The 24395-nt window shown below is 39.6% G+C and overlaps 1 protein-coding gene and 1 pseudogene across 1 annotated transcript; both read left to right on the forward strand.

Moving 5' to 3' along the window:
- LOC147481664 (uncharacterized) overlaps window positions 1-6715 on the forward strand; it is a 30104-nt pseudogene extending 23389 nt beyond the window's left edge.
- A 490-nt stretch (window positions 6716-7205) lies between these two features.
- On the forward strand, window positions 7206-23914 carry LOC147481665 (target of rapamycin complex subunit LST8). Its single transcript, XM_086576770.1, has 10 exons — window positions 7206-7555; window positions 7623-7724; window positions 7804-7916; window positions 8200-8269; window positions 21898-21975; window positions 22712-22828; window positions 22972-23066; window positions 23190-23269; window positions 23404-23463; window positions 23561-23914. Exons 1-10 carry the CDS (start codon window positions 7448-7450, stop codon window positions 23686-23688), a joined length of 951 nt encoding a protein of 316 aa, XP_086432896.1. The 5' UTR covers window positions 7206-7447; the 3' UTR covers window positions 23689-23914.
- Window positions 23915-24395: the final 481 nt, after the last annotated feature.

Below are 24395 nucleotides of genomic sequence, written 5' to 3' on the forward strand. Positions count from 1 at the left end.
AGTCTTCTTTTGTGGGATAAATGGTCCCATTATGTCTAGCCCCCACATATGAAAAGGCCATGGGCTGGCTATATTGATAAACTCCCGTGCTGGACTTAGGTGGTTGTGACCAAATGTTTAACATTAGTAGATGAAGTTTGCAACAACAACGGTAGTGAACTAGGGGCTTTGTTAATTTCACCAGAAGGAACTTAGCTACAAAAGTCTATAAAAATCAATTTCGTAACATCTAACAACGAAGCAGAATATGAAGCGTTAATCACAAACCTCTGCATAGCACATTAATTACAAGTATGGAAGCTCAAAGCTTACAGTGACTCACAATTAATCGTCAAACAGATCACCAAAGAGTATGTGACAAATGGAGCAAATTTATCCAAGTACGTTTAGGTCATCAGCGATATAATCAACTTGTTCATAACATTCTCCTTGGAACATATTCCCCGAGAAGATAACAGACATGCAGATAGCCTGACTTTCTTAGCCTCAAAGACCCAAGATGCATGTCCGATAACAGTTTACATTGACATCCTAGAGAGGCCCGCCTACCAACATGAATGTATTAACAACCTCACGGTCTTCCAACCTTCATCCGAGGAAGAGATCACCCAATCTTGGATCAGCCTATTTCTGAAATTTATCTTACATGGCGAGCTCCCAGTGGAGGCAAGGAACGCTCGTTCTATACAATTTTGCACTCCCAGATACACCATCATCAATGGACGATTGTTTTGTAAATCTACAGGAGGACCACACCTGAAGTGCATAACTCCATGCGAAGGCCATCTCATCTTCGATGAAACTCACAAAGGCGAATGTGGCAACCATGCAGGAGCAAGATCTCTTGCTCACAAAGCAATCGCCCAAGGGTATTATTGGCCAGGCATGTACATCGAAGCAACCACCTAAGTCCACTTGCTTGATTACCACGTCATATCTTTTGAGAAAATTTAGGCCATTTTTGGATCGATATAGCCAAATAAACGTTAAAAACCCAAAAATATAGTTTTCCTCTAGTTACCCCTCTTGAGCCTTCACCCTTTCTAAAAGCCTTTTTATTCTTCACCAATTATTCTTAACCCATCACAACACACAATAAAAAGCTTACCCAGCTAATGAGTTGAGAACTAGATGGTTATCAGAAAAAGAGAAGAGAAAACCTTGTACAAAATCAGAACAGTTATTTTCTTCAAAAAGAAAATAAAAGAAAGACCTATCAAAAAACCAAAACTCTAAAAATTCAAAGGAGTCAAAAATCGAATCTCCCAAAAGTTCAAAATCAAAGAAGACGATATCTAAAGCAAAAAGAAACCAAAGCAAAGTTAGAACTCCCAAAATTTAAAATTATATGGAGTCACAAAGCCAAAGGGCTAAAAAATGTATCACAATTTGGAAGCAAAAGAACAAAATGAGGTTCTTCTCTGGTTACAAGTATCTTGAAGACCCAGTTTCTTATCTTATCAAATTTTGTTTTTCCTTCCTTTTTCTTTCTAAACCATCACCCTAGCCCCGTAACTCCTAATAAAAGACCTCTAGCTCGATTAGGAATAGGATGGTGTGATAATAAGTGGCAAGCGTGATCAATTAACCCTAGTTCCTTTGAACGTCATTTGAGTATGCGTGGAATATAAGTGCCCACTGCACTTGAGAGAATGAACCTTGAGTGAATCTATCAGAGAGTTGTGATTGCAACACACCCCTCTGAGAACCCACATTAAGGAAGCTCTCCAAAAGCCTCGAAAACGACTTGACTTTTGCATTTCATTGCTCATGTTTTGTACAATTATCTTTAGATGCTTAAATTACTATACATATGTTATTATGAGTTCAAAGGAGCTTGTCCTTATTCACCGCTAATAAGATGTATGAACTTCTGAGAATAAATAAGAAAACAATACCCTTTGTACTAAATAGAAGAAGTTTGTGAGCACCTTCACTGGAAAACTCTCATGAGGCTTAAAGCTCGTCCACTGACCTAGTGGTTTAAGGCCTAGTTACATATGGTAAATGCAATCGAACTCTGCGAAATGAGATTAGTATAACGTATAATAAATCACTTATTTGTGATCTTAGTTTTTTCTCTCATCCTTACTTGAGGACAAGAAAGATGTTATTTGGGGGTGGTGATCAACTCCTAAATGTGCATTTTATTACCCATATATTGCTGCATTACAATCCCTCTTACACTTAACGAAATGACAACTCATAGCTTTTACTACATTTTTTCAGGTTAAGGAGTATTTCAGACCACTTATCATAAAAGATGTGTCTTAGCACCAAAAGGAGCCTTAATCACGCTTATTATGAAGATCAGTAGCTGCTATGGAAAAGTGCTGAAAAAGTCAAAGTCAACTAGTCAAAGTCAACTGTCAAAGGACTCAAATCAAAAGACCAAAGATGGAGGCCCTTATCTCAAATTATGAAGACTTATCCCTAAGCCTATCTTGATTAAGAAGGCACCCATAAAGCAAAAGTGAAAGGGGTGAGGTGTCTAGTTTAGAATGGATGAGGGCAAATCTGTAAATGGCAAAAGTAAAGGTATATAATAAAAAAGCAAAGGAGAGAGAACTCATCCATTGTCTTAGGATCCAAATCATTTGGTTTGTTTATTTTCTTGTCTTATTTTTCAATTCATGTTTTTAATTTCATGTTATTTCATTTCTTTTATTTCAGTCAACTTGTTATTTTATTTCCTTTATTTCAATCAATTTGTTATTTGTTATTTGTTTCAATCTTCATCTTGTTTGTTTGTTTCATTTCAATATTTTAATCAATCTTTTTTTCATGTTTTCAAGTCATTTTAATCAACAATCAAAGCTTTCAAGTTCATTATCTTAGAACCATTCTAATATTCAAGAGTCTGCCTTTCTTATTCTATCTCCCTCACTCAAACTCTAAACAATTTAGAATGATTCTTAACTATTAATCTAAACTCTTTTGAAATATACTCACTACAATATTAAAGTTTCAAAGGCCTGGCTCTATTGATAGCAATTCCTTCTTGAAACATCCGAAGAAAGTCGTGTGCTTGCTTCAACTAGAACAACAAGTCTAGGTCGGCTTGCTTCTTCCTATTATGGATGAATTCTATTGTGAATGTCTCGGCCAGCTTGTCGAAGTTGTGGATTGAATCAGGCGCTAGTGTATAGAACCAGTCTAATGCTCCGTCTTTCAAGCTAGCTAGAAAGAGTTTGTATTTCAGGTAGTCAAACTCTGGAGCGTTGTAGAGCACCAGGATTTGGCTGAAATGAGCTACGTGCTGGCCTGGACATGAGCTGCCATCGTATATCGAGAACTTTGGTTGGATGAAAATAGTGGGAGGCTGTTTGTCCCTGACTTCAATGGTGAATGGTGACACTTTGCATGACTTGAGCATATTCTGGACAATCTGGGCTGCATTGGCTTTTTCGCTCGACTTCTCCAACTGCTGGCCGAAGTCCTCAAGACGTTGATTGGTAGTTGTAGTGAGGGTTGTGACTGTGTTGTTTTTTATGGCATCTAGAGCTAGGTTGTTGGTGTTGGAAGTTGTTTGTTCGCAAAGAGTTTGATTCTCTTGTTGAAGGGCTCTATAAAAGGATCTTAGAGAGTCTTCATTTGATCGGCTAAAGCTTTGAGCTGTCCTTTCATGATGGTTTTACCAAGTTTCGTGGGCTTGAGAAAATGGTTTGAATGTTCTTTCTCAAGAAGATGAACTGGTAGACGGCGCCAATATAGATGTATAGGTTTCTACCTATAACCTGATGTTAAGGTTGATTGGGAATGGCTGCACTCTTTCTTAAGATAAGAGTTGCTTATGTATCAAGTTTTTTGGGTTAACTTGAATCCAGCCTTACGTAGTTCATCTCTCTATACTTATAGGTGTTTGATTTGACTTTCCTTATTTGCTTCAGGCTTTGTGAATAGTAGATTCATATTTTATGCTCTCTTGATGATTCGCCATTACTTCTGCTATTACAAAGTAAATGCCTCCTTTATTGGTGCGTTAACTGAGCTTCAGGACCACAGTAGATCATTTGTTTCCATGTATGGCCTGTATTTGATATTTGGGACGACCTGAGTTTGGGTCGTGGTTACGTCTTGGTGGCGTAGTACGACATTGTGATATACGAGCTGTGCAGATACGACCTGGTGTGTGGACACGTGTGCTATAGTGATTCATTTGAGAACAGAGGGTACTTACACTTTTTTACAGGAAAATATTATGTGGTTGACTCTAGATATGCTAATGCCCCTGGGTTTCTAGCACTGTACAGAGGACAAAGATACCATTTAAATGAGTATAGCGGACATGGAAGATTACCAAAAACCGCAAAGGAGCAATTCAATTTTGTTCATGCGTCACTCTGTAACATAATTAAGCAATGTTTTGGTGTGTTGAAATGCCGGTTTCAAGTGTTGGAATTAATGCCATCTTATAATTTTCGCAAGCAATGAAATATAGTGATTACTTCATGTGCTCTTCATAATTTTATAAGGAAGCATGCTCTTAAAGACTATTTTTTTGAGACGTTTGAAAAAGAAGATGTTGTTGTGCAAGGTGTGGGTAGTAGTCATGAAGTGGGACAAAGTTCGACAAGTGCAAGTGAAGTACAAAGAAACATGAGGATAGCGAGAGATGGTATTTGTAGGGGGATGAGTATGTTTTATAGATTACCACTGTAACTTTTTGATGGGTATTATAATATTTCCCAATTATGAAGCATTTTTACTGTTTATGCCAAACAAACTATTAACTTTTTGGCTTTTAAATTTCGCCTTTTTGCTTTAGAAATAATGTTTTTGACAAACGTACTTATACTTCACATTAAGGTTGTGCTTGGTTCAAGGGAAATGGAGGAAAAGAAAGTATTTTCTTGGAAAGTAGAATCCCTTGGTTGTTTGGTTCACTTGAGAAAACAGAAAAATGGAAAACACATTCTTCATCTTGGTCAAAATGAGTGAATTCAACTTCATTTTTTAAAAAAAGGAAGTTGCTTTCCTTATTGAGGCAGAGAGAGAGAGCGCCAGTCCATGAAAAGAGGAAGAAGACATGCCTACGAGAGATTGGGGTTTCGATGGGTATTATTGGGGGTGCTTCTCGGGGTTTGATCCTGTGCTTTGGGTGTATGAGCTATGGGTTTGACTCAATCCAAAATTACCTTTCCACAAATGAACCAAGCACCCAAAAAGAACATTATTGACAAATGAATTTGGGCATTTCATTTTCTAATGAATTTTATTTCTTGATGAAACCATATTCAGTGAACCAAACATAGCCTAAGGCTGTGTTTGTTTAGTGGCAAATGGGGGTGCTATAAGATAAATAACTTAGGTTACATGACACTATGACCATGACAACTAGGGAAAGAGAGCTGCTTTCCTTGGAAGAGAAGAGTGGGTGATTAGAATCATGTGGAGTGCATTAATGGCAAAGAGTGTGTAAGAACAAGACTTAGGGTTCTACAACTAAATTTCATTTTCAATCTCCCTCAAAATTGTTTCATTTTTTTAATATTGCTTAGACCTTGGTTTGATGTCGGATCTCATTAAGTGTTCTCATTAATGACTTGGTCCTTGTTGTCTTAGAGGAGTACTTTTTAAATCTGATGGGTATAGCTTGAACATTGTTTTTCTTACATTTCTTTTGTTACGTAAGATGCTATGCTGATTTGAGATTTGTTAAAAGATTCATTTGATCAGAAGCAACATGGTCATGGTCCAAATATTAATTATCTTTAGCTCTTGACTAGGCCATGTAAAACTGGCTAAGCTAAAATGTACTAAATTACTAACTAATTGAAAAACAATGTATAGTATAGTCGCATATATCGGCCATATATACCTGGTTTCATTTTAAAAGGGTTGGGAAACATATAGGTGGTGCTGCTGCGTGCGTGTGTCTGTGTGTTGGACTGGTGGAGTGGGTGTGTTGAGTATGTTGGACTAGTGTTGAGTGTGTTGTGTGTGTGTTGGACTGGTGGTGTGTGTATTGAGTGTGCTAGACTAGTGGTGTGGTGGTGACTGCCTGCTGTTGTTGCTCGGTATTGTTGGGTGATGCTGCCTGGCTGTTGCTGCTAAGCTGATGCTGATGCTGATGCTGCTGTTGTGCTGATGCTGATGCTGCTGCTACGCTGATGCTAATGCTGTGCTGATGCTGAGTGCTAGGTGGTGTTATGTGGTAGTACGCTGGTCAGTGGGTGTTTGTGTGCATGTTGGTTTAGGTGGTTGGGTGAGTGTTGTTGCTGCTGCAAGGTGCTAGGTGTTACTGCGTGCTGGGGTGTTACTGGAAGGTGCTGGGTGTCGTTGCTGCTGCTGCAAGGTGCTGGGGTGCTGCTACGTTTTGGGTGTTGCTGCGTGCTGGGATGTTATTTTGTGCTGGCTGCTGCTGTTACTGGTTGATGTGAGCTGGGTGCTGCTGCTGCTGCAAGGTGCTGGGTGGTGCTGCTGTTGTGTGCTGTTGGTGCTAGGTGTTGCTGTTGTTGGGTGCTACGTGCTCGTGCTGTTGCTGTTGCAGTTTGGTGTTGCTGCAAGGCGTTGGGTGTTGCGTGCTGCTGCAAGGAGCTCTTTTCAGTTTGGTATTCCATGTTTTGCATATGTGAGTAGAGGTTTCAAGCATTTAATTTAATGGGATGTGTTTGGTTTTTAAAATTCTTATGTTGGACTAGGTTTTGAATTGTCCAATTTACTTGTTTAATTTTGTAGTTCCATCTTTGCAATAGTTGACGATCTTTGGTGATGTATCAAGATAACGAGTTAATTAAATGGTGTTGTAGAAATGTTGTAGTATGTTAGTGGTGTGATGATGCTTATTGAGTAGTCGGGATATTGGAATTTGAGTTTGTTTTTCCAATGGAGGTGTTTGTTCACCCGCCATACTTGGGAAGTTCACGTAGTTGGAATTCAATGTTCTTTATATTTTTATACTTTATTGAGTTTGGAAACCAAAAAAATAATATTTCCAAAAAGTTAAAAAATCATTTGCCATGGAAAAAAAACTATGTAAACAAACGTTGGCAAAACTGGCAAATCTCATATTTTCCCATTATGAATTTTTGCAAACAAACACTGGCAAATTGAAATTTTCCTACTATAAATTAGCCTGGCAAAACTCTAGTGAAAAAATGCTAGCAAATCTAATATTTTTCCAGTAGAAGTTTACCAAGTGAAAAATGAGTTGAGGACTTTTGAGCGCTGTTTTGTTAGTTGCCAAACGCCCCATTAGTTTTGAACATATTTGCTGCGCTTTCCAGAAACATGTATATGCCGACACAGATTGCGAAATTCCGCCAATAGCACATAGGCTTTTTGTCCTATATTTCAATAGATCCTGAGAATAATAAGGCAGTAGAGTTAGGAGTGTTCGTTGTTGTTAATTGTTTCCACAGTCTCTCTTCTAATAAAGTCTCAACATTCACCAAATGTCCAAATGCATTAGGTTTTGGGTCTAGCTCGAAATTAATAATAAAAAATGAGCCAACCGTCAGTGATCCTCGCGACAGCGGGCTATGATCACACTATTAGGTTTTGGGAGGCTAAAAGTGGGCGATGCTATCGTACTCTTCAATACCCCGATTCTGTAAGTTCATTTTAACATTCTTTTATTATTAGTTTTAGTTAATATTAAAAGTCTACTTGTGTTGCAGCAAGTTAACCGGTTAGAAATAACCCCAGATAAGCAATACCTGGCAGCAGCTGGAAATCCTCATATTCGGTTATTTGAAGTTAACTCAAATAGCCCTCAACCTGTACGCCTTTCCTCAACTTGTTCTTTTATATATATTTTACTTCCCTTGCTAAAGAATGTTATTCTTTATTATATTGTAGGTGATGAGCTATGATTCACATACTAGTAATGTAACGGCAGTCGGGTTCCAGTGTGATGGAAATTGGATGTATTCCGGTTCTGAAGATGGCACTGTGAAGATATGGGATTTGAGGTAAAGTAACTAAAATGGAGCTATTTGTTTTTTAGTCAAGTCTCTTTACACTTTTGACCCAACTCTTATTTTAAATTTCGAAATCTTTGATTTATGCTTTTCTTAATTGGGTGCAAAGTTGGGGTTTCTGACTATGTTATTGTTCCTTATCGATTTGGCACTGAGTTAGTCTTTTGTAGGATTGTCTTTGCCTATACTTTGCTGTAGGAATGTAATCGTTGCTTCTTTTTCATTTCTCTTATTTATAATTTGTTATTTCTCTGCTCATCTTAACCGCTCTCAGGGCTCCAGGTTGTCAAAGGGAATATGAAAGCCGTGCTGCCGTTAACACTGTTGTGCTGCATCCCAATCAGGTCAGATGTCATAATTGTCTCTACTGTAAATGATTTTTGCATTTCCAAACAAAAGAAAAATACCTTCAGCTTGCAAATACTGAAATTTCTTTGATCAGCATACATGATCTTCATCCTGTTGTAGATATATTTTATCCAGTGTTTAAAAAGGCGCATCTAATCTGTGAGGCTTGAGGTGAGCCTCAGACGTGCTTGAGGCTTAAGCCTTGATATAAAAAATAAAAAAAGAGGAGGAAAATGAGGTTCTATGATGGAAGTTTGTAAATTTGATTTCTAATAGAATGAGGTGTTTTGATACACTAAACATAACCTAATAGGGAGTTTGTAGTCTTTAAAGAAGTTATGATTGATGAGGTCATCAAAAAAATTAAAAGTAATGGGAAATAGCTTCAGTACGTTATTTAAAACCTTGACTTTATCATAGTGATTTGATGGCCTAGCTTATAAAACATAACTATTTACTGCACAAATGCTTGTTGGCTTGAACATTGTTTGCAAGGTTTACTGCTCATTGAATTTTATGTCGCTTGGTTAAAAGTTAAAACTAAAATGACATTAATAATTGGGAACATTTCATCTAGCTTTACAAGTAGTTCTACTGAAGTTTTGTTACCTTTGAATATCAACAAGAGGTCATTATATATTCCCAGAAAGAAATAAAATAAGATCAGAGTGCCTATGCTAATGAACACGGCTGGAACACAAATCAAACATGGCATGGACATGTCATTTTCAGTTTGACTTTTACTGACACCAGTAGTCCAGTACATCTTTTTTGAAGTATTAATGCAGCAAAGCATGGTACTCCTTTTTTTATCCCTGTTAATGCGTTGCCTGCAAGTTTCCTTAGAAGCTCTAGAGGCATTAGACACAGAGATCCCCTTTCCCCATCCCTGTTTCTTCTGGTTTTGGAAATGTTAGGTATGATGAGTAGTAGAGTTAACATGCTTGGAGTGAGGGGGGTTGGTCAGGAGCGGTCTTAGTTTCCCATTTGGAGTATGCCGATGACATTGTGGTTTTTTTGGTTAGAGATCTTACTCAACTTAGTTGTGGTTTTCTTGGTTAGTGATGTTACTCAACTTAGACTTCTGTGTGGCATCCTTTAGTCCTTTGAGGCTGTCTCTGGACTCAAAATTAACAGGGCAAACAGTAAATATTTTGGGGTAGTGTACTAGATAGATTTGCAGGGACTGCTGGTTGTGGGCCACCTTACCATCATTTACCTTGGTCTCCCCCTTGAGGCGGAGAATAATTCAGTAGCTATTTGGGCCCTGGTCATTGAGAATTTCTGTAGGAGATTGGAAGGATGTCAAGGGTGCTACTTGTCTAAAGGGGTTCATGTTATTTTGATTAAAAGCAGTCTTTTCGAGCTTACTCGTTTATTACGTCCTTGCTCTGGTTGCCACTACCTGTGGCATTTAGGATTGAGAGACCTTTCTCAGAATTTCTGTGGGATTACTCTGAGGAGATCATAGATATCACTTGGTAAATTGGAAGAGTGTGTACGTCTAAGAAGGATTTAGGGGGCCTTGGGTGGAGACATATGCATGATTTCAATGTGGTGTTGCTTTTCCTAGTCGATCTCTCTCCTTTTCTTTTCTTGAACAGACGACATGGTACTATTGTTGTATAATAGTTCTATCCCCGAAGCCTTTCACTTAGCAGTAGTTTGAGCTTCGACTTATCTGCGTACGTGAAATCCATATTTGTAGGTGATCTCTCTCTTCCAAGCATTTCTAGAGAGGAGAGTGCGGACATAGAAAGAGAGTTTGAGGAGGAGGAGGTTTGGAGGGTGATTGTCGACCTAGGGAACGATAAGTCTCTGGGATGGTTTCAATACTGAGTTTTTTCAGAAGTTTGGGGATACAGTGAGAGATGACATCATGGAGACCATTCGGGAGTTTTGAGAGTCATATTTTCTTTCGAATAGCATGAATAACACCTTTATTAAGTTAATCCCTAAAAAGAGAGGAGCCGAGGACATTAGTGATTTGCGCCCTATCAGCTTGGTTAGTAGTTTATATAAGATCATATCCAAGATGCTTCGATGAGATTGAAAGGGGTGATTTCTAACCTCATTGCGGAGGAACAAGGATCCTTTGTGAGTGGGCGCCAAATCCTGGATGCGGTGTTAGTCGCTAATGAGGCAATTGAGGATAGAAATGTTAGTGGGATACCATGTCTAGTTTGTAAAATTGATCTGACTAAAACTTATGACCATGTGAGTTGGGAGTTTTTGGACTATGTGATGAGACGTATGGGGTTTGATGGGAAGTGGCGGAAATGGATTAGGAGATGCATCTCATCGTGTTCTTTCTCGATCTCCATTAATGGGCCGCATGCTGGTTTCTTTAGGAGTTCTAGAGGCAGTAGATAGGGTGACCCCCTGTCTCCACCTCTTTTTCTGTTAGTAGTGGAGGTTTTAGGTAGAATGATTAGTAGAGCTAATGAGCTCGGTTTTATTGAGGGTTTTAGGGTAGGGACAGGACCGAATTCTCGTCTCTCATCTGCAATATGCAAATGACATTGTGGTGTTCTTGCGTAGGGACCTCTCACAGCTTAGATTCCTTCGTGGGATTCTTTGTTGCTTTGAGGTGATCTCAGGGATTAGGGTGAATATGGCAAAGAGCAAAGTGTGTAGGGTGGTTGACACGAGCGATGTTGATAGGATGGCTGGAGCCATCGGGTGCTCTGCCAGATCTCTGGCCTCAAGGTATCTTGGGCTTCCTCTTGGTGCTCGATACAGGTCTGCTACTATGTGGGAACCTGTAGAGCAGAACCTCCGTCAAAAACTTGAAAGGTGGCATAGGCGGTACTTTTCGAGAGGTGCGAGAGTGATTTTGATTAAGAGTTTTCTTTCGAGCCTTTCGGTTTATGTTATGTCCCTTTTTAGGATGCCACAAAGCGTTGTCAAAAGAGTTGAAAGGATTATTAGGATTTTTTTTTGGGATGACAAGGAGGAGAATCATAGGTATCATCTTGTTAACTGGAAAATTGTTTGTATGTCGAAGAAAAACGGGAGTTTGGGTTTGCGGAGGATTCGTGAGTTTAATTCTGCCCTTATGGGCAGATGGCTTTGGAGATTTGGGGAAGAAAGTGAGAAGCTTTGGAGGTGTGGTCAAATCCAGATTTGGTGAGACCAATCTAGGTTGGTGTGGGAATTCAGGACTTTACGGGTGTGGGGCTCGGAAGAGTATTCGAAGAGGTCTCGTGGAGTTTCAGAGAGAAATCATGCACGTCTTAGGTGACGGGGGTAGAATTAGATTTTGGGAGGATAGATGGGTAGCAGGAAAACCGTTATTCTTTACTTTCCCAAGACTTTATGCCATCTCAGTTTTTAAAAATGCCCCAGTTGTGTTTTATGCGTTTAAATAATGGTAATCTTGGGTGGGATTTGGGTATTCATGTTCACTTGACTGATCGGGATATTGCGAGCATTGCCACCTTCTCGCTTATGCTAGAGGCGATTCCTGCTGCGAGACCGGATAGGGATCGTCGGCACTGGACTATAGAAAAGAATCGAAAATTCTTAGCTAAGTCTTTCTACTTTTTTTTGTGTTCTCATCTACCAGCTAACACCCGAGGGGTCATGATTCCAAACTTTCCTAGCTCATTTATTTGGTCAGCAAAAATCCTTTGTTTCGTTTCTTTTTTCGTTTGGTGTGCAACTCATAATAAGATTTTGACCATAGACAATCTCATTAGGAGAAAGAAAATAATCATTAACTTTTGTCACTTATGTATGGCTGATGGGGAATAGTGAGTCATACTCTCATTCATTGTCTTTTTTCTTGGGAGATATGGAGTTACTATGTGGGCCACTTTGGGGTTTATTGGGTTATTCCTTGGTTAGTGAAAATTTTGTTGAGCTCTTGGGTGCTTGGTGTCCATTCCCCAAAGGGATGCAGAATGTGGAGCATCTTACCTTTTGCTATCATGTGGGATTTGTGGCTGGAAAGGAACAGGAGACACTTTGATGGATGTGCGATGACCATGGCACAGATGATTGTGGCAGTCAAGGGATTCGTTTTTCTCTGGTCGAAGTTTTGGAAGGAGTGGACAGATACATCTTTTGGGGATATTATGTTCAGATGGGGTTCCTTGCTTGGCCATGCATGATTGCATCCCTTTGCTTTAGGTATCTCTAGTAGTTGTAGTTTTTTTTTTTTTTTCTAGTATCGATATTGTATCTGTCTTTCCCTTTGTTGTAACTGAGTGGGATATCTCATCCGACAAAGTTGACTTATGATTATATATATACACATCACATTTTACGGATCTAAAAAAAAAAAAAATCCATATTTCTCTACCTCAGTTCAATCTCAATTCTTGACTTCGTACTAGTATAAGAAGGATTGGCCTAGGCAAAAGTAGCATGTGATACATTAGCATTGCGCCTAACCTAATAGGCTCTCTGCTTCTACTTCTCTTGATTCTGCTGTTAGTGGCATGAATAGATCTTGGTTGTTAAACCGGGATCATCCACTTCTCAGATGGCGAAATAGGGCCTGAAAAGGCCTTTGGACCATGTCTCGTGGCAAGGGGTGTGAAACCGCTGTTAAAACGCGCTGTAGTGGCCTTGTTTTTTTTTATGATTGTGCCGGTAAGCACGCTTGGTTTGAAGAGCGTCCGGCTGGTGCTTGTTGATTGTAGATCTTCTGGGCTGGAGTTGGCCAAGTCAGTTGAGGGAGCCTTCTATAGAGAGACAAGTTGTTCCATTGCTTTTGGTCTGCTCGGTGCGTTTGGCTCTCTCTCATGTCCGTTTGGGTGGTAGGTAGGTGTCGATAGGCATTAGTAGGCTTGCTTTGAGCTTTCGCAGCATGTGCGTGTGATAGGTAGGGCGGGGCTAATCAGGTCTTATTGGCACCTGATTTGCCACCCCTGTTTCCAATTAAAAGACAGAATAAAATGAACAGCGCGTTGCATGAATCAAGACAGGCGGGAAGTCACCCATAAAGGGTTCATGTTTTGGGTTGCGAGCGGAAGGAAGAAGTAGAAGCTGTGCATTTGTGGAAGTCGGATGGCATGGGACCAGGTGGGGATGGTACCGTCAAGCAGTGAATGTAGCCCACTACTAGCCTTTTCCTAGGATTAACCTTAACCAGTTGACCCCCTTTGTACCCCATTTCGAGTAGAGAGCTAAGAGTCTTTTAAGAGAAAACAGTTTAAGCTGCCCCGAGCAATAAAAGAAGGCCCGACCTTCCCCGGTCCTATAGACCGAACTAGCAATAGAAACAGAAGTGGGGGCTGGACATCTGAGTCAACAACTTCTTTATTCATAGATAGGTTTTTAACAGAATGGGTGTAGCTTCTGAAGTGAGGACACCGTCCTTCTTCTCTGGATCTGGCATTCCAGGCTAAGTATGATAAGACTCCTTCGGACCATCCTCTTGTTTAGCAACCTTGCTTGGAGCAAGGGAAACCCTAGCCTGCTCTTATTCCTATGCGTGTAGCTTCTACAGTGAGCTTTGTACAGGGGTCTGAACGTTCTCAAGCAAAGAAAAGGAACTCCGCTAATGGTCACTGTCTGGCTAAGATCTGTTCCTGCATGTGAAGTGAGACAGACCCTTTCGCTAAGCTTTTTTCAGGGGAGGATCAGTTTCGATATGCAATTAGAAGATATTGAAGTCTGACACAGTCTGGAAGAGTAGCTTCTTCACGTAGGATCATCCTACTTCCCCCTTCTGGTCGAGCTAGTTGTGGAAGAGAATTCCTTAGTGGTCCTAGCCAGCCCTGGCCTAAGAAACGAAATGTTGGAAGTGGTTGAAAGGGTCTTGAAAGGCCCAGGGGTATGAGAAAAAGTGGGAAGTAGAGCTGCTAGCCGGGAGTTGGATGGAGCTGCTGTGAATAACTGAACTATCATGACTGGAATCAGATGTACCGCAGAGGTAGGTCGGAATCCAAAAGCGTCAAAAGGGGAGGCATCTAACCAAGATGATATAATACTACGTAAGGGGTCACCTAGGTAGGACTATTAGGCCAAAAGAAAGGGAGAGGTACAGAGCAATGGGTGGAGCCATTTGTCACAGCGAGTACGTGGAAGGCCGGGAAAACTAACCTCGGGGTAGGCCGCTACCTAGTCAGAGAAGTATCAACCAGCAGTAGCGCTGGATAGAGGACTTTCTTTTTTAGGGTACTTTATTTGATTTAGGGTCCTAAGCTTTACTTTACAGACCATAAGAGCGATAAAGATCAAAGAGAAAGCAAAAGAAGGGCTAAGAGAAAAGATGGAGCCAGATGAGCAAATCAATTCCAATCTTGTTGAAATAGAGAGTACTGAAAAGTAACATAGTGGCATCTAATAAATAAAATAAGCAGGAATAATCAATTAGTCGCAGAAGTAGGACTGAAAGCCTGAGGTTAGGGTCAGGTGGACAGACTCAGGGTCTAGCTTTCATTTTAGATCTTCATTTTCATATTTGATGTTCCACTCGTGTACCAAACAAATCATAATTGAAAGACGAAGCGATCGATCAGTTGAGATAGAGAAGAGAAGACAGGGCACTTGATTGATGACGCAACCTAATTCCACTACTTATTGATCAATCCCAGGGGCTGGTTCAAGTCAAGTGAAACGAAAACCCTCTTCTCTGTCTGCTTCTTCTTTCCGTTAGTCTGATCGACTTAATGATCCCAGTCCAGCTTGAAGCCTTCTGGCACAAGTGGTAGCCATAAAGCCTAGAGGAAGTTTCTTTTCCAGTAATGGGAGAGGAAGCCCATCAACATAGGTAAGGTAAGCGCTCTAATGTCTCGCGATGCCTACCCTTCTCATCTTTGGGAAAGGGAGATTGGATTGTCATTATGTTCCCTCTTCTGAGGATCACTTGACTTCCCTTCCTTTGGTTCACCTCTTATAGATATTGGATATTGAATTGTCAATAGGTAGTTACACTTATGATTCTCATGATTCCCGGTCTTAATAAATAGCCGGTGAAATTCAGAAGGAATTGATTAGAGCTAGGCTATCTGAATGAGATTTCCAAACATAGATGGAAGGTTTAGTATAGTAGTTTGATTGGAATTCCATTTACAGTCTTAGGAAAGGAAATTCAACAGTCTTCAAACTAACTTGAAGGAAGTAAGGCGACAGTGACGCCATGAAGGAAGGGTAAGTAAGGGATGAAAAGTCAAGTAAGGGAAGGTAAACTGTTAGGTGAGCTGTAGTATAAGTGAAAGGGATCTTCTTAATTCATATAATACAAGAGGATGAGACAACTGCTGAATTAAGTTATGTCAAAGAAGAGTCCGGTATAACCTTCAAAAGAGAAACTACAGGACAAGGCCACAAGGGGAAAGAGCCTGATGATAATAGACAAGGAGAATCCTATAGATAGGGGAAAGAAAAGCACTAAGATGAGAATATAACTAGATTCTATCCTCCTGTTGAAACTAAAAGAAGATAAGAAGGGACTTGAAGCTTACAGTCCTTATTCAACTACAAGTACATAGAGAGCAGCTGCCACCTATTTTACTATGCATTGAGCAGATGTTAGATTGCAGTTGGCATTAGGAGATAGAGAGCAAAAGGAATGAATTTAGTGTACTTAGTAAAGGCAATCACAAACAAGAAAACCAGAAAGAGAAAGAGAGACTCGTATAAAGAGAAAGGAAAGGGGACTTCTACTGTAAATCTTATGAGCCCCTACACTCGGTAGCTAAAAGCTTGTGAATGCGCCTGCTGGTTCCTCCTTGTAGGATGAGGACTTGCCTGATTTGGAGGTGATGAGATATTTCCTTTTGTTGCTGTGTGCTCAGTTAGCTATTTTAGAGGTTGCGGAGATGGCTCTGGAGATTTGGTAAGCAGAGTGATAAATTATGGAGAAAAATAAAAAGATGTTAAGTCTACATTTTGATAGATCAACTTTCGGTGGGATAGTGGTTTGGCCAGTGGGGCTTTTCAGCTGTGGGGTTTGGAAAGGTATGCACAAAGGCTTTGATACTTTCAGAGAGAGACGACTTTCATAGTAGGGGATAGCCATACAGGACTAGGATTAGATTTTGGGAGGATTGGTGGCTCATGCGGTTAAATAATGGACATCTTGGGTGGGGTGTAGATATTCATAATGCATTGCCCGATAGGGATGTTGTGGGTCTTGCTACCCTCCTGGAGAGTCTACACTCTGTTCTTCCTGTGAGAGCGAGTAGAGATAAATGTATTTTGGCTATTGACAAGGGTCAGAGATTTTCCTTCAAGTCTCCATTTTGCCCTTTGCTCTCACCTTCCAATAGCACGTGGAGGCAGTCCTATCCCAAATTTTCCTAGCATTTACATTCGGAAGTCCAAAGTTCCAGCCCAAGTCTCTTTCTTCCTGTGGTGTGCTGCTCAAAATAGAGTCGTTATCATATCATCTTATTATCTTATTCGGAGAAGTAAATTGATCCTTAACTTTTGACTTCTTTGCATGTCAAACAGGGAATCAGTCAGCCATACTCTCATTCAATGTCAATATTCTTTTATATGTGTGTGGGTGGGGGTGGTTGGTGGGGTGTGGAAGAGAGGTGTCACTTTGTCCATTGTAGGGGGTAGTGTGGGTAGTGGGTGCTGGAGTTGTTAGCTTCTGGGCCCAGAGAGCTTTTTCTTCTGAGAGATGTAAATTGTGTAGAAGGACTTAGTGTGTTCCAGAGTTGTACTTTTTCAGATTTTTTTAAAAAAAAATTCTCTTGTTCTTGTTGTGTAGGATATCCTTGATTAATATGACATCCGTTTTATATACAGTATCTCTCCAATTTTACCCATAAAAATATTTCTTGTAAATGTTAGTGAGGTATTCCAATACAGCAATACTTCTCATGACATATGCTATGCGGGCTAAATGGCTAATACTGTGGTTCATATATCTATATTTGAAACTGAGTAATATGATATCCGTTTAATATTTATGTCTGACCTTTTAGTTTGATTTACTTCTCTGGAATATTGATTGTCTTGTCACATTTACATAATCCTTAATGCCGAATGGTTTATTTACCAGTTGTCTGTGGTTTGCAGACTGAACTAATATCGGGCGACAAAAACGGAACTAATATCGTTCCCTCCAAGTCTTTCAATTTCTCCCTTTGCTCTCACCTTCCAACATCACATGGAGGCAATCCTATCCCAAACTTTCCTAGCATTTACATTTGGAAGTCCAATGTTCCTGCCCAAGCCTCTTTCTTCTTGTGGTGTGCTGCTGAAAATAGAGTCGTTATCATAGATAGTCTTACTAGGAGAACTTATTGATCGTTAACTTTTGTCAAACAGGGAATCAGTCAGCCACACTCTCATTCAATGTCAATATTCTTTTATGTGTGTGTGTTGGGGTGGGGTGTGTCAGTGTGTGTGGAAGAGAGGTGTCACTTTGTCCATTGTAGGGGCTAGTGAGTGCAGGAGTTGTTAGCTATTTAGGCTAGAGAGCTAATTCTTCTGAGAGGTGTAAATTGTGGAGCACTGCCTAGTGTGTTCCAGAGTTGTACTTTTTCAGATTTAAAGTTCTGTTGTTCTTGTAGTGTAGGATATCCCTACACACTTTTCATTTCCTTCCCTTGTAGTATACTTGATTAATTTCTTGATTATATACAGTATCTCTCAACTTTTACCCGTAAAAGAATTTCTTGTAAATGTTAGTGATGCATCTAAGGCTTGTTTTGGTTCCATATTGGTTCATATATTATTAGGACTATTTCTAATTATGTTTAGGTGTTGTTTTGATGTTTTTAGCATATGTAATTTTTGGGATTATGAAAATTAGGATTATTAGTTTCTAAATTTGAATTAGAAGGCTAACTTCTAAAGGGTTAGCAGTACCCCTAGATGAGCCAATTAGGGTATCCCGCCCAAATACACACCAAAAAAACACGGTCAACTTTGTTTGTGTGTATTTGGAGGGGAGACCCTAATTTCCCATCTAGGGGGGGGGGAAGGGGAGAATCCTAATTGGCTCATCTAGTGGGGGGTAATACTAGTTAACCCGCTTCTAAATTCATAGTCTCTTTAGCTATAAATTGAGTTGTAGGCCATTGGCCATAGTGAGAGTTGATGAATAATAAAGTTTGAGTGTTAGAGAAAGGTTTTCTCAATTGAATTCTTGTGAGAGAGTTCGTGTTTTTCGCAAGGAACAAGGTTGTCGAACCCTAAAATCGACATAGATCTTGGAATTAGGTTCCAAAATCATCTAGGTCATACGTGACCATCAAATTGGTATTCTGAGCAAGGTTTTCAAGGCTTCTACGCATTGAAAATCCTGATTTTGAGTTCACTTTATCGCTTCCGCAACTTGTCATCATCACCACCGTTGGGTAGAACCAACAAAAAAGAAAAAAGCAGTTGGGAGAAATAGAGAAGATGAAAAGAAATCAGATACAATAACCGTTGTTCCATCAAATTTTGTTGGTAAGTACGACTCCTGTTCCATCAATTTTGTTTTTTCTTTCTTTTCCTTCGTGTCCTTGTTTTGTTTTGGTCTGCCTATATCCTTGCCTTATATTACCAGTCTGTGTTTCTAATCCATTCTATGTTATATATTAAGCCCAGTCCAATAGCCTTTATTAAAACAGTCCACTTCCGTTTCTACACAAGCCCAGTCCACCAATCTAATCTGTTGAGCCCAGTTCAAATATATTGTAAGCCCCCAGCCCACCCCACCAGTCCAAACTCAGGCCCAGTTCGAGTCTAGCCCAGAAACAGTCCAGCCCATATCCTTGTCAGTCTGTCCATCCAGTCCAAAAAAAAATAAAAATCCATGGCTAATACTAAACCAAAAACTATAGAGGATCTTAATGTTAAGTATGAAGAGATGGAGCTTAGTTTGGGTGGTTTAACTGCCGAAGTTTCCAGTTTGAATGAGAAGTTCACTAAAATGGAATTGGATATTAGTGAAATCCGCAAGTTATTGGAAAAAAGAGATGAACCTCGCCGTCCGATTTTACCACCGGCACAATGCATACTAGTTAGAGATGATGTGCCACAAACGTGTTGGGAACAAAATTTCAAAGTTGAGGTTATTCCTTAATTTCATGGTACGACAAATGCCAATGATTATTTGGATTGGGAGGGCATTGTTGATGATGTGTTTAGTGCAAAAGATGTACCAGATAACAAGTAGGTTCCCAATATTGCAACAAGGTTTAGGGACAGAGCTTGAGCATGGTGGCAAACACAAAAACAATTAATGGATGAAGGCGTTGTTTTGCAATATCGGGATTGGGAGGATTTGAAACGTGATGTGTAAAGAATACCTTCCATACTATGATGCACGGATATGGCACTTTTGTCATTATACCGGTTGGACACCTGTACGATACGGGTACGGGTGTGGGATACACTACCGATACGGCGATTCAAGTCGAGTTGAAGTTCAATAGATCTAAATAGCAGGTTTGAATCGGAGGGTAGTAAAATCATTGGAAAATTGTGATTCGAACCAGCAAAATCGTTAAAATCGCACGATTCAACAATCCGATTCAGTGAAAAAGGGAAAAAAAAAAGAAAGAAGGAAGAGAAGTTGCGTTTTTAAACTTTACTTCCTGTCTTCTTTGGTTCTTCTTCTTCTACCAGAATCAATTCTTACCTTTGAGAGAGATGAGAGATGAGAGAGAGACAGTTGTGGCGCCTTTTGTTTTGGTTTGGAGAATAGGTTTAGTTAAAGAAGGCACGTGACTACTTTATAAAAATGGGTGGTTTAAGAACTGGGCCAGTTGTAATAAGTTAACTGATTTGGGTTCATTCATTTGGGCCTTGTTTTAAATTTTCTAATAGGAATGGGCCATCTTTAAAACCAACTAATTTCTAATAGGAATGGGCCATCTTTAAAACTAACTAATTGCTAATAGGGCTGGACTAAAGGCAGGCCCATCTGCTTATTCCAAGCCCAATTTTCTTTCTGTATATTACAACTATAGACTTACAACTATGGACGTACTAGTATCCTAGATTTTCAAAAATCCTGTATCGTACCCCGTATTAGTGTTGCCGTATCGGTTCCCATACCCGTATCGGTTCAAGAGCGTGCAACACCAAACTCTTATGAGTTCCCACCAAGGTAATAAATCTGTTGATGACTATTATGATGAGTTTACTTCTGCATATGCTCGTTGTGGTTTTTGTGAGGATGAATGTGTTCGGGTTTCTCGTTTTATTAATGGTTTGAAATCTCATCTGAAGAAGGGTACTATGATGTTTAATCCACACACTTTAGCTGATGCTCAATACAAAGCTAAATATTTGGAGCAATGGGTTAGTGGTATGACATTTATTGGTTCTTCATATGTTGAGAAGTCATCTGAGGTTACTAAGCTTAATATTGATTCTGCAGAAGGAAAACAAAGATTACATTTGAGGGTACATGTCACAATTGTGGTTGTATGGTCATCGTGCTTTTGAATGCAAGAAGCCTTCTAAAAAAACACTGGTAGTTGATAGTGAAATGAACTTACTAAATGAAGCTTTTATGCAAGAAGTTAAGACAAAGGGCATTCTAACTCCTACTGATTGTGGTGCTCCAATGCTTTTGGTAGAAAAATCTGATATGACTCTTGTTGTGAAGCCGGTTGATTCTCAGAGAAATAACATCTTTCGAACCAGTTGTCAAATTGGTGATCATCAAGGCTGTTTAGTGATTGATCCAGGTAGTTGTGAAAATTTGGTCTCATCTAAGGTTGTGAAAAGGCTTGGGTTGCCGACTGTTTGTTACACATGTTGAGCCCTATGACTTCTCTTGGATGCATGATTCTACAAAGACTACAGTTACTCAGGGATGCTCTGTTGCCTTTACAGTTGGAGGATATTCAGGCAAAGTTTGGTGTGATGTAGTTGATATGAATGTGGGTGATCTTCTCTTGGGTCGTCCTTGGCAATTTGATCGGCATGTGATGTTTGATGGGCGTCGTAATTCATACACATTCTTTTGGCGCAAAAAGAAGATAAAGCTCTTGCCTTCTCCTACTGTCATGCTCGAATTGTTGGCGTCAATTTGAAAGCTGAAAACTTGAAGAAGCAGCGTGTTTGAGGTCAAACTTTTTCGAACCGGGGGAGAGTTGATGCATCTAAGGGTTCCAAACCCTTGTTTTAGTTCCATATTGGTTCATATATTATTAGGATTATTTCTAATTATGTTTAGGTGTTGTTTTGATGTTTTTAGCATATATTATTTTTGGGATTATATTTAATTCCGAAAATTAGGATTATTAGTTTCTAAATTTGAATTAGAAGGCTAGCTTCTAAATTCATAGTCTCTTTAGCTATAAATTGAGTTGTAGGCCATTGGCCATAGTGAGAGTTGATGAATAATAAAGTTGTTAGAGAAAGGTTTTCTCAATTGAATTCTTGTGAGAGTTCGTGTTCTTCGCAAGGAACAAGGTTGTTGAAACCCTAAAATCGGCATGGATCTTGGAATTAGGTTCCAAAATCATATCTAGATCATATGTGACCATCAGTTAGTGTTGTATTCCGATACTTCTCATGACATATAGTATGTGGTGTAATACTTTGGTTCATATTCTATTTTTGAGACTTCGAGTAATATGATATCCATTTAATATTCATGTCTGGCCTTTTAGTTTGATTTTCCTTCTCTGGAATATTGATTGTCATGTCACATTTACATAATCCTTAATGCCGAATGATTTATTCACCAGTTGTCTGTGGTTTGCAGACTGAACTAATATCGGGTGACCAAAATGGAAATATACGGGTCTGGGACTTGACAGCAAATTCTTGCAGTTGTGAGTTGGTATGTTGGATATTTTCATATACTTTGTTCTCATATCACTTTTTGTCTTCCCCCAGCCTTTAGTTATATTTTCTTGGCTTGTTGAACGGAAATTAGAGAAGCACTGTAGACAAAGATTTCTTGAATATTAAAACATTATTTACCGTTTCATTCAGACAGTTGATTGGTCAATGATTTTGGAGCTCTCTTATATATACTAGTGGGTGCCCTGGGCATCCAGCCCAGCCCAATGTAGCTTGGCCTTTTAAGGCTTATGCTACTTTTCTTGACTTAATGGCAGAAAGCTAAACATTGAGAGAGATGAGAGGAGGGAATATATCCACAGCTTGGATGCCGAAATTCCTTTTTCATTTTTTGGTTCATCTGCTTTTACCCTATTATGGGTAGTTCTCTGTTTAGGAAGATGAGAGGAGGGAATACCTGAAATATGAAAGTGATGGTTGAAAGAGAGATAGGACCTACTACCGTTTTAATTAGGTCTGGACATGTATAACTCTAAGTATTAAATTCTCAACTCTCGTGTAACATTCTTCATTATATTAATAATATATCCCTACTTGTGTGCAATAAAAAAACAGAAAGGTGACGGGAAAAATAAGAGGGCCTAAACTTTCTGATTTGCTTTAACCTTCCACCTCGTTCCAACTTAGCGGTATTTATAATTATTGTATTTAACAAATTTTAGGGTCAAGGAGATCACAGTCTTCGTCCAAATTTTAAATGATTGAGAATTCAGGTGCCGGAGGTGGATACAGCTGTACGGTCTTTGACAGTTATGTGGGACGGGAGCTTGGTTGTTGCTGCCAACAATCGTGGAACATGTTATGTTTGGCGCCTGTTACGTGGGACCCAAGTATGTACTCTCATGTGCATCTTTTATGTTGCTAATATGCATCAGTAAATTCTCTCTATGGTTTTACTTTAAGTTAACCTGGACATCTGGTCTAATCTTGAGCAGTATCTGATTCACCTCATCACTTAATTTGACTGTGGCAGACTATGACGAACTTTGAGCCACTTCATAAACTACCAGCACACGATGGTTACATTCTAAAGTGTCTGCTGTCACCCGAGTTCTGTGAACCCCACAGGTTTGTTTTCTTCCTGATAAATCTCTCGCTCAATTGCATCAATGGAGTTGTGAAGAATGTATTGTTGTCTGGTGAGATCTTACGGCAATTTGTTTTTTTTGTTTTCCCTGTATTGGTCTCTAGGTATCTGGCCACTGCATCGTCAGACCATACTGTCAAGATATGGAATGTTGATGGTTTCACCTTAGAGAAGACATTAATTGGTGATTCTTTAAGCATCCATTTTTAAAATAACTAATTCTTTGTACCGGTGTTACCAACCAGTTAAAGTTCATAACTATATTTTACTCGATCGATTTTGGTGTTTATTCTATCTCGTTGTCATATACGTCTGCAGGTCACCAGCGTTGGGTATGGGATTGTGTATTTTCTGTAGACGGTGCCTATTTAATCACAGGTAGTGGATGTGAAGCTCATTATTTGAGTTATTCAGTTAGCACATCCTATGGGTTTTTTGTGATAAACGTATAACATATACCACGTTGTTATGGCAGCTTCTTCCGATTCAACCGCTAGACTCTGGACAATGGCAACTGGGGAAACAATCAGAGTGTACCAAGGGCATCATAAAGCAACTGTCTGCTGTGCACTCCATGATGGAGCGGAGTCTTCTCCGTCCTGAACCCATAGAGGGGTACGTCCAATTGACTTCTTGTACAGAATGTTTATTTGATTGCAGTGGACTTCAATCCTTCCTTCAGTTATATTGTGATAGCTAGTGAAGCAGAGGTTTGAAGTTGCGTTTGGATTTGGATATGGATTTGAGCATCTATACTGCTGCTTGTGGTTATTTTGTAAGTCCTTGGCCTGGTTATTGCTCGAAATGAAAGGGTTGTGCTTTCAGTCAATCTTTGTCTTCGTCTATTAGCCCTGTTTGATATTACTGATCACGAATTTACATGAAGTGGTGATTGTTGTTAGTTACTTCATTTAATTGAAGAAAATAGTGAGAGACATTGGTTTTCACGTGGTTCGGCATAGCCCTCTCATCTCCTGAGGTGGGAGTGGCCATTTTTCAAGATGTTGGAACTCTGTCCATGAGATCTTCCAGTATTTTAGATGTGGCACGTCTCCATTGTGAGTTGGGGTCTTATATTTGGAGTTGTAAGGGAGAATCAGGATCCCTTGATTCCATAACTAGATAATTGGTTGATTTGCTGATCTGTGCCATCAACTTATAGGTTGAAGCCTTCATAGCTGTAATGATTCTTCATAAGGATGGAGACTTGTGATTCTTGAGCCTCTGCTTGATGGTTTTGGTGGTCCTACTTACGACTTATATTTTACACTAGGGTCCACTTGGCACTCCCTTTTGTTGTTTGGATGATA

The sequence above is a fragment of the Coptis chinensis genome, chromosome 8, assembly GCF_015680905.1.
Source record: "Coptis chinensis isolate HL-2020 chromosome 8, ASM1568090v1, whole genome shotgun sequence".
Lineage (NCBI taxonomy): Eukaryota > Viridiplantae > Streptophyta > Magnoliopsida > Ranunculales > Ranunculaceae > Coptis > Coptis chinensis.

What these genes read in the sequence shown, in the direction of transcription:
- LOC147481665 (XM_086576770.1), top strand. Translation starts at nt 7,448, where the DNA reads ATGAGCCAACCGTCAGTGATCCTCGCGACAGCGGGCTATGATCACACT. An exon ending in ATTCTTGCAGTTGTGAGTTG is followed by an intron (nt 21,976 to 22,711) that starts GTATGTTGGATA and finishes TTGAGAATTCAG; the next exon opens with GTGCCGGAGGTGGATACAGC. An exon ending in CGGTGCCTATTTAATCACAG is followed by an intron (nt 23,464 to 23,560) that starts GTAGTGGATGTG and finishes TTGTTATGGCAG; the next exon opens with CTTCTTCCGATTCAACCGCT.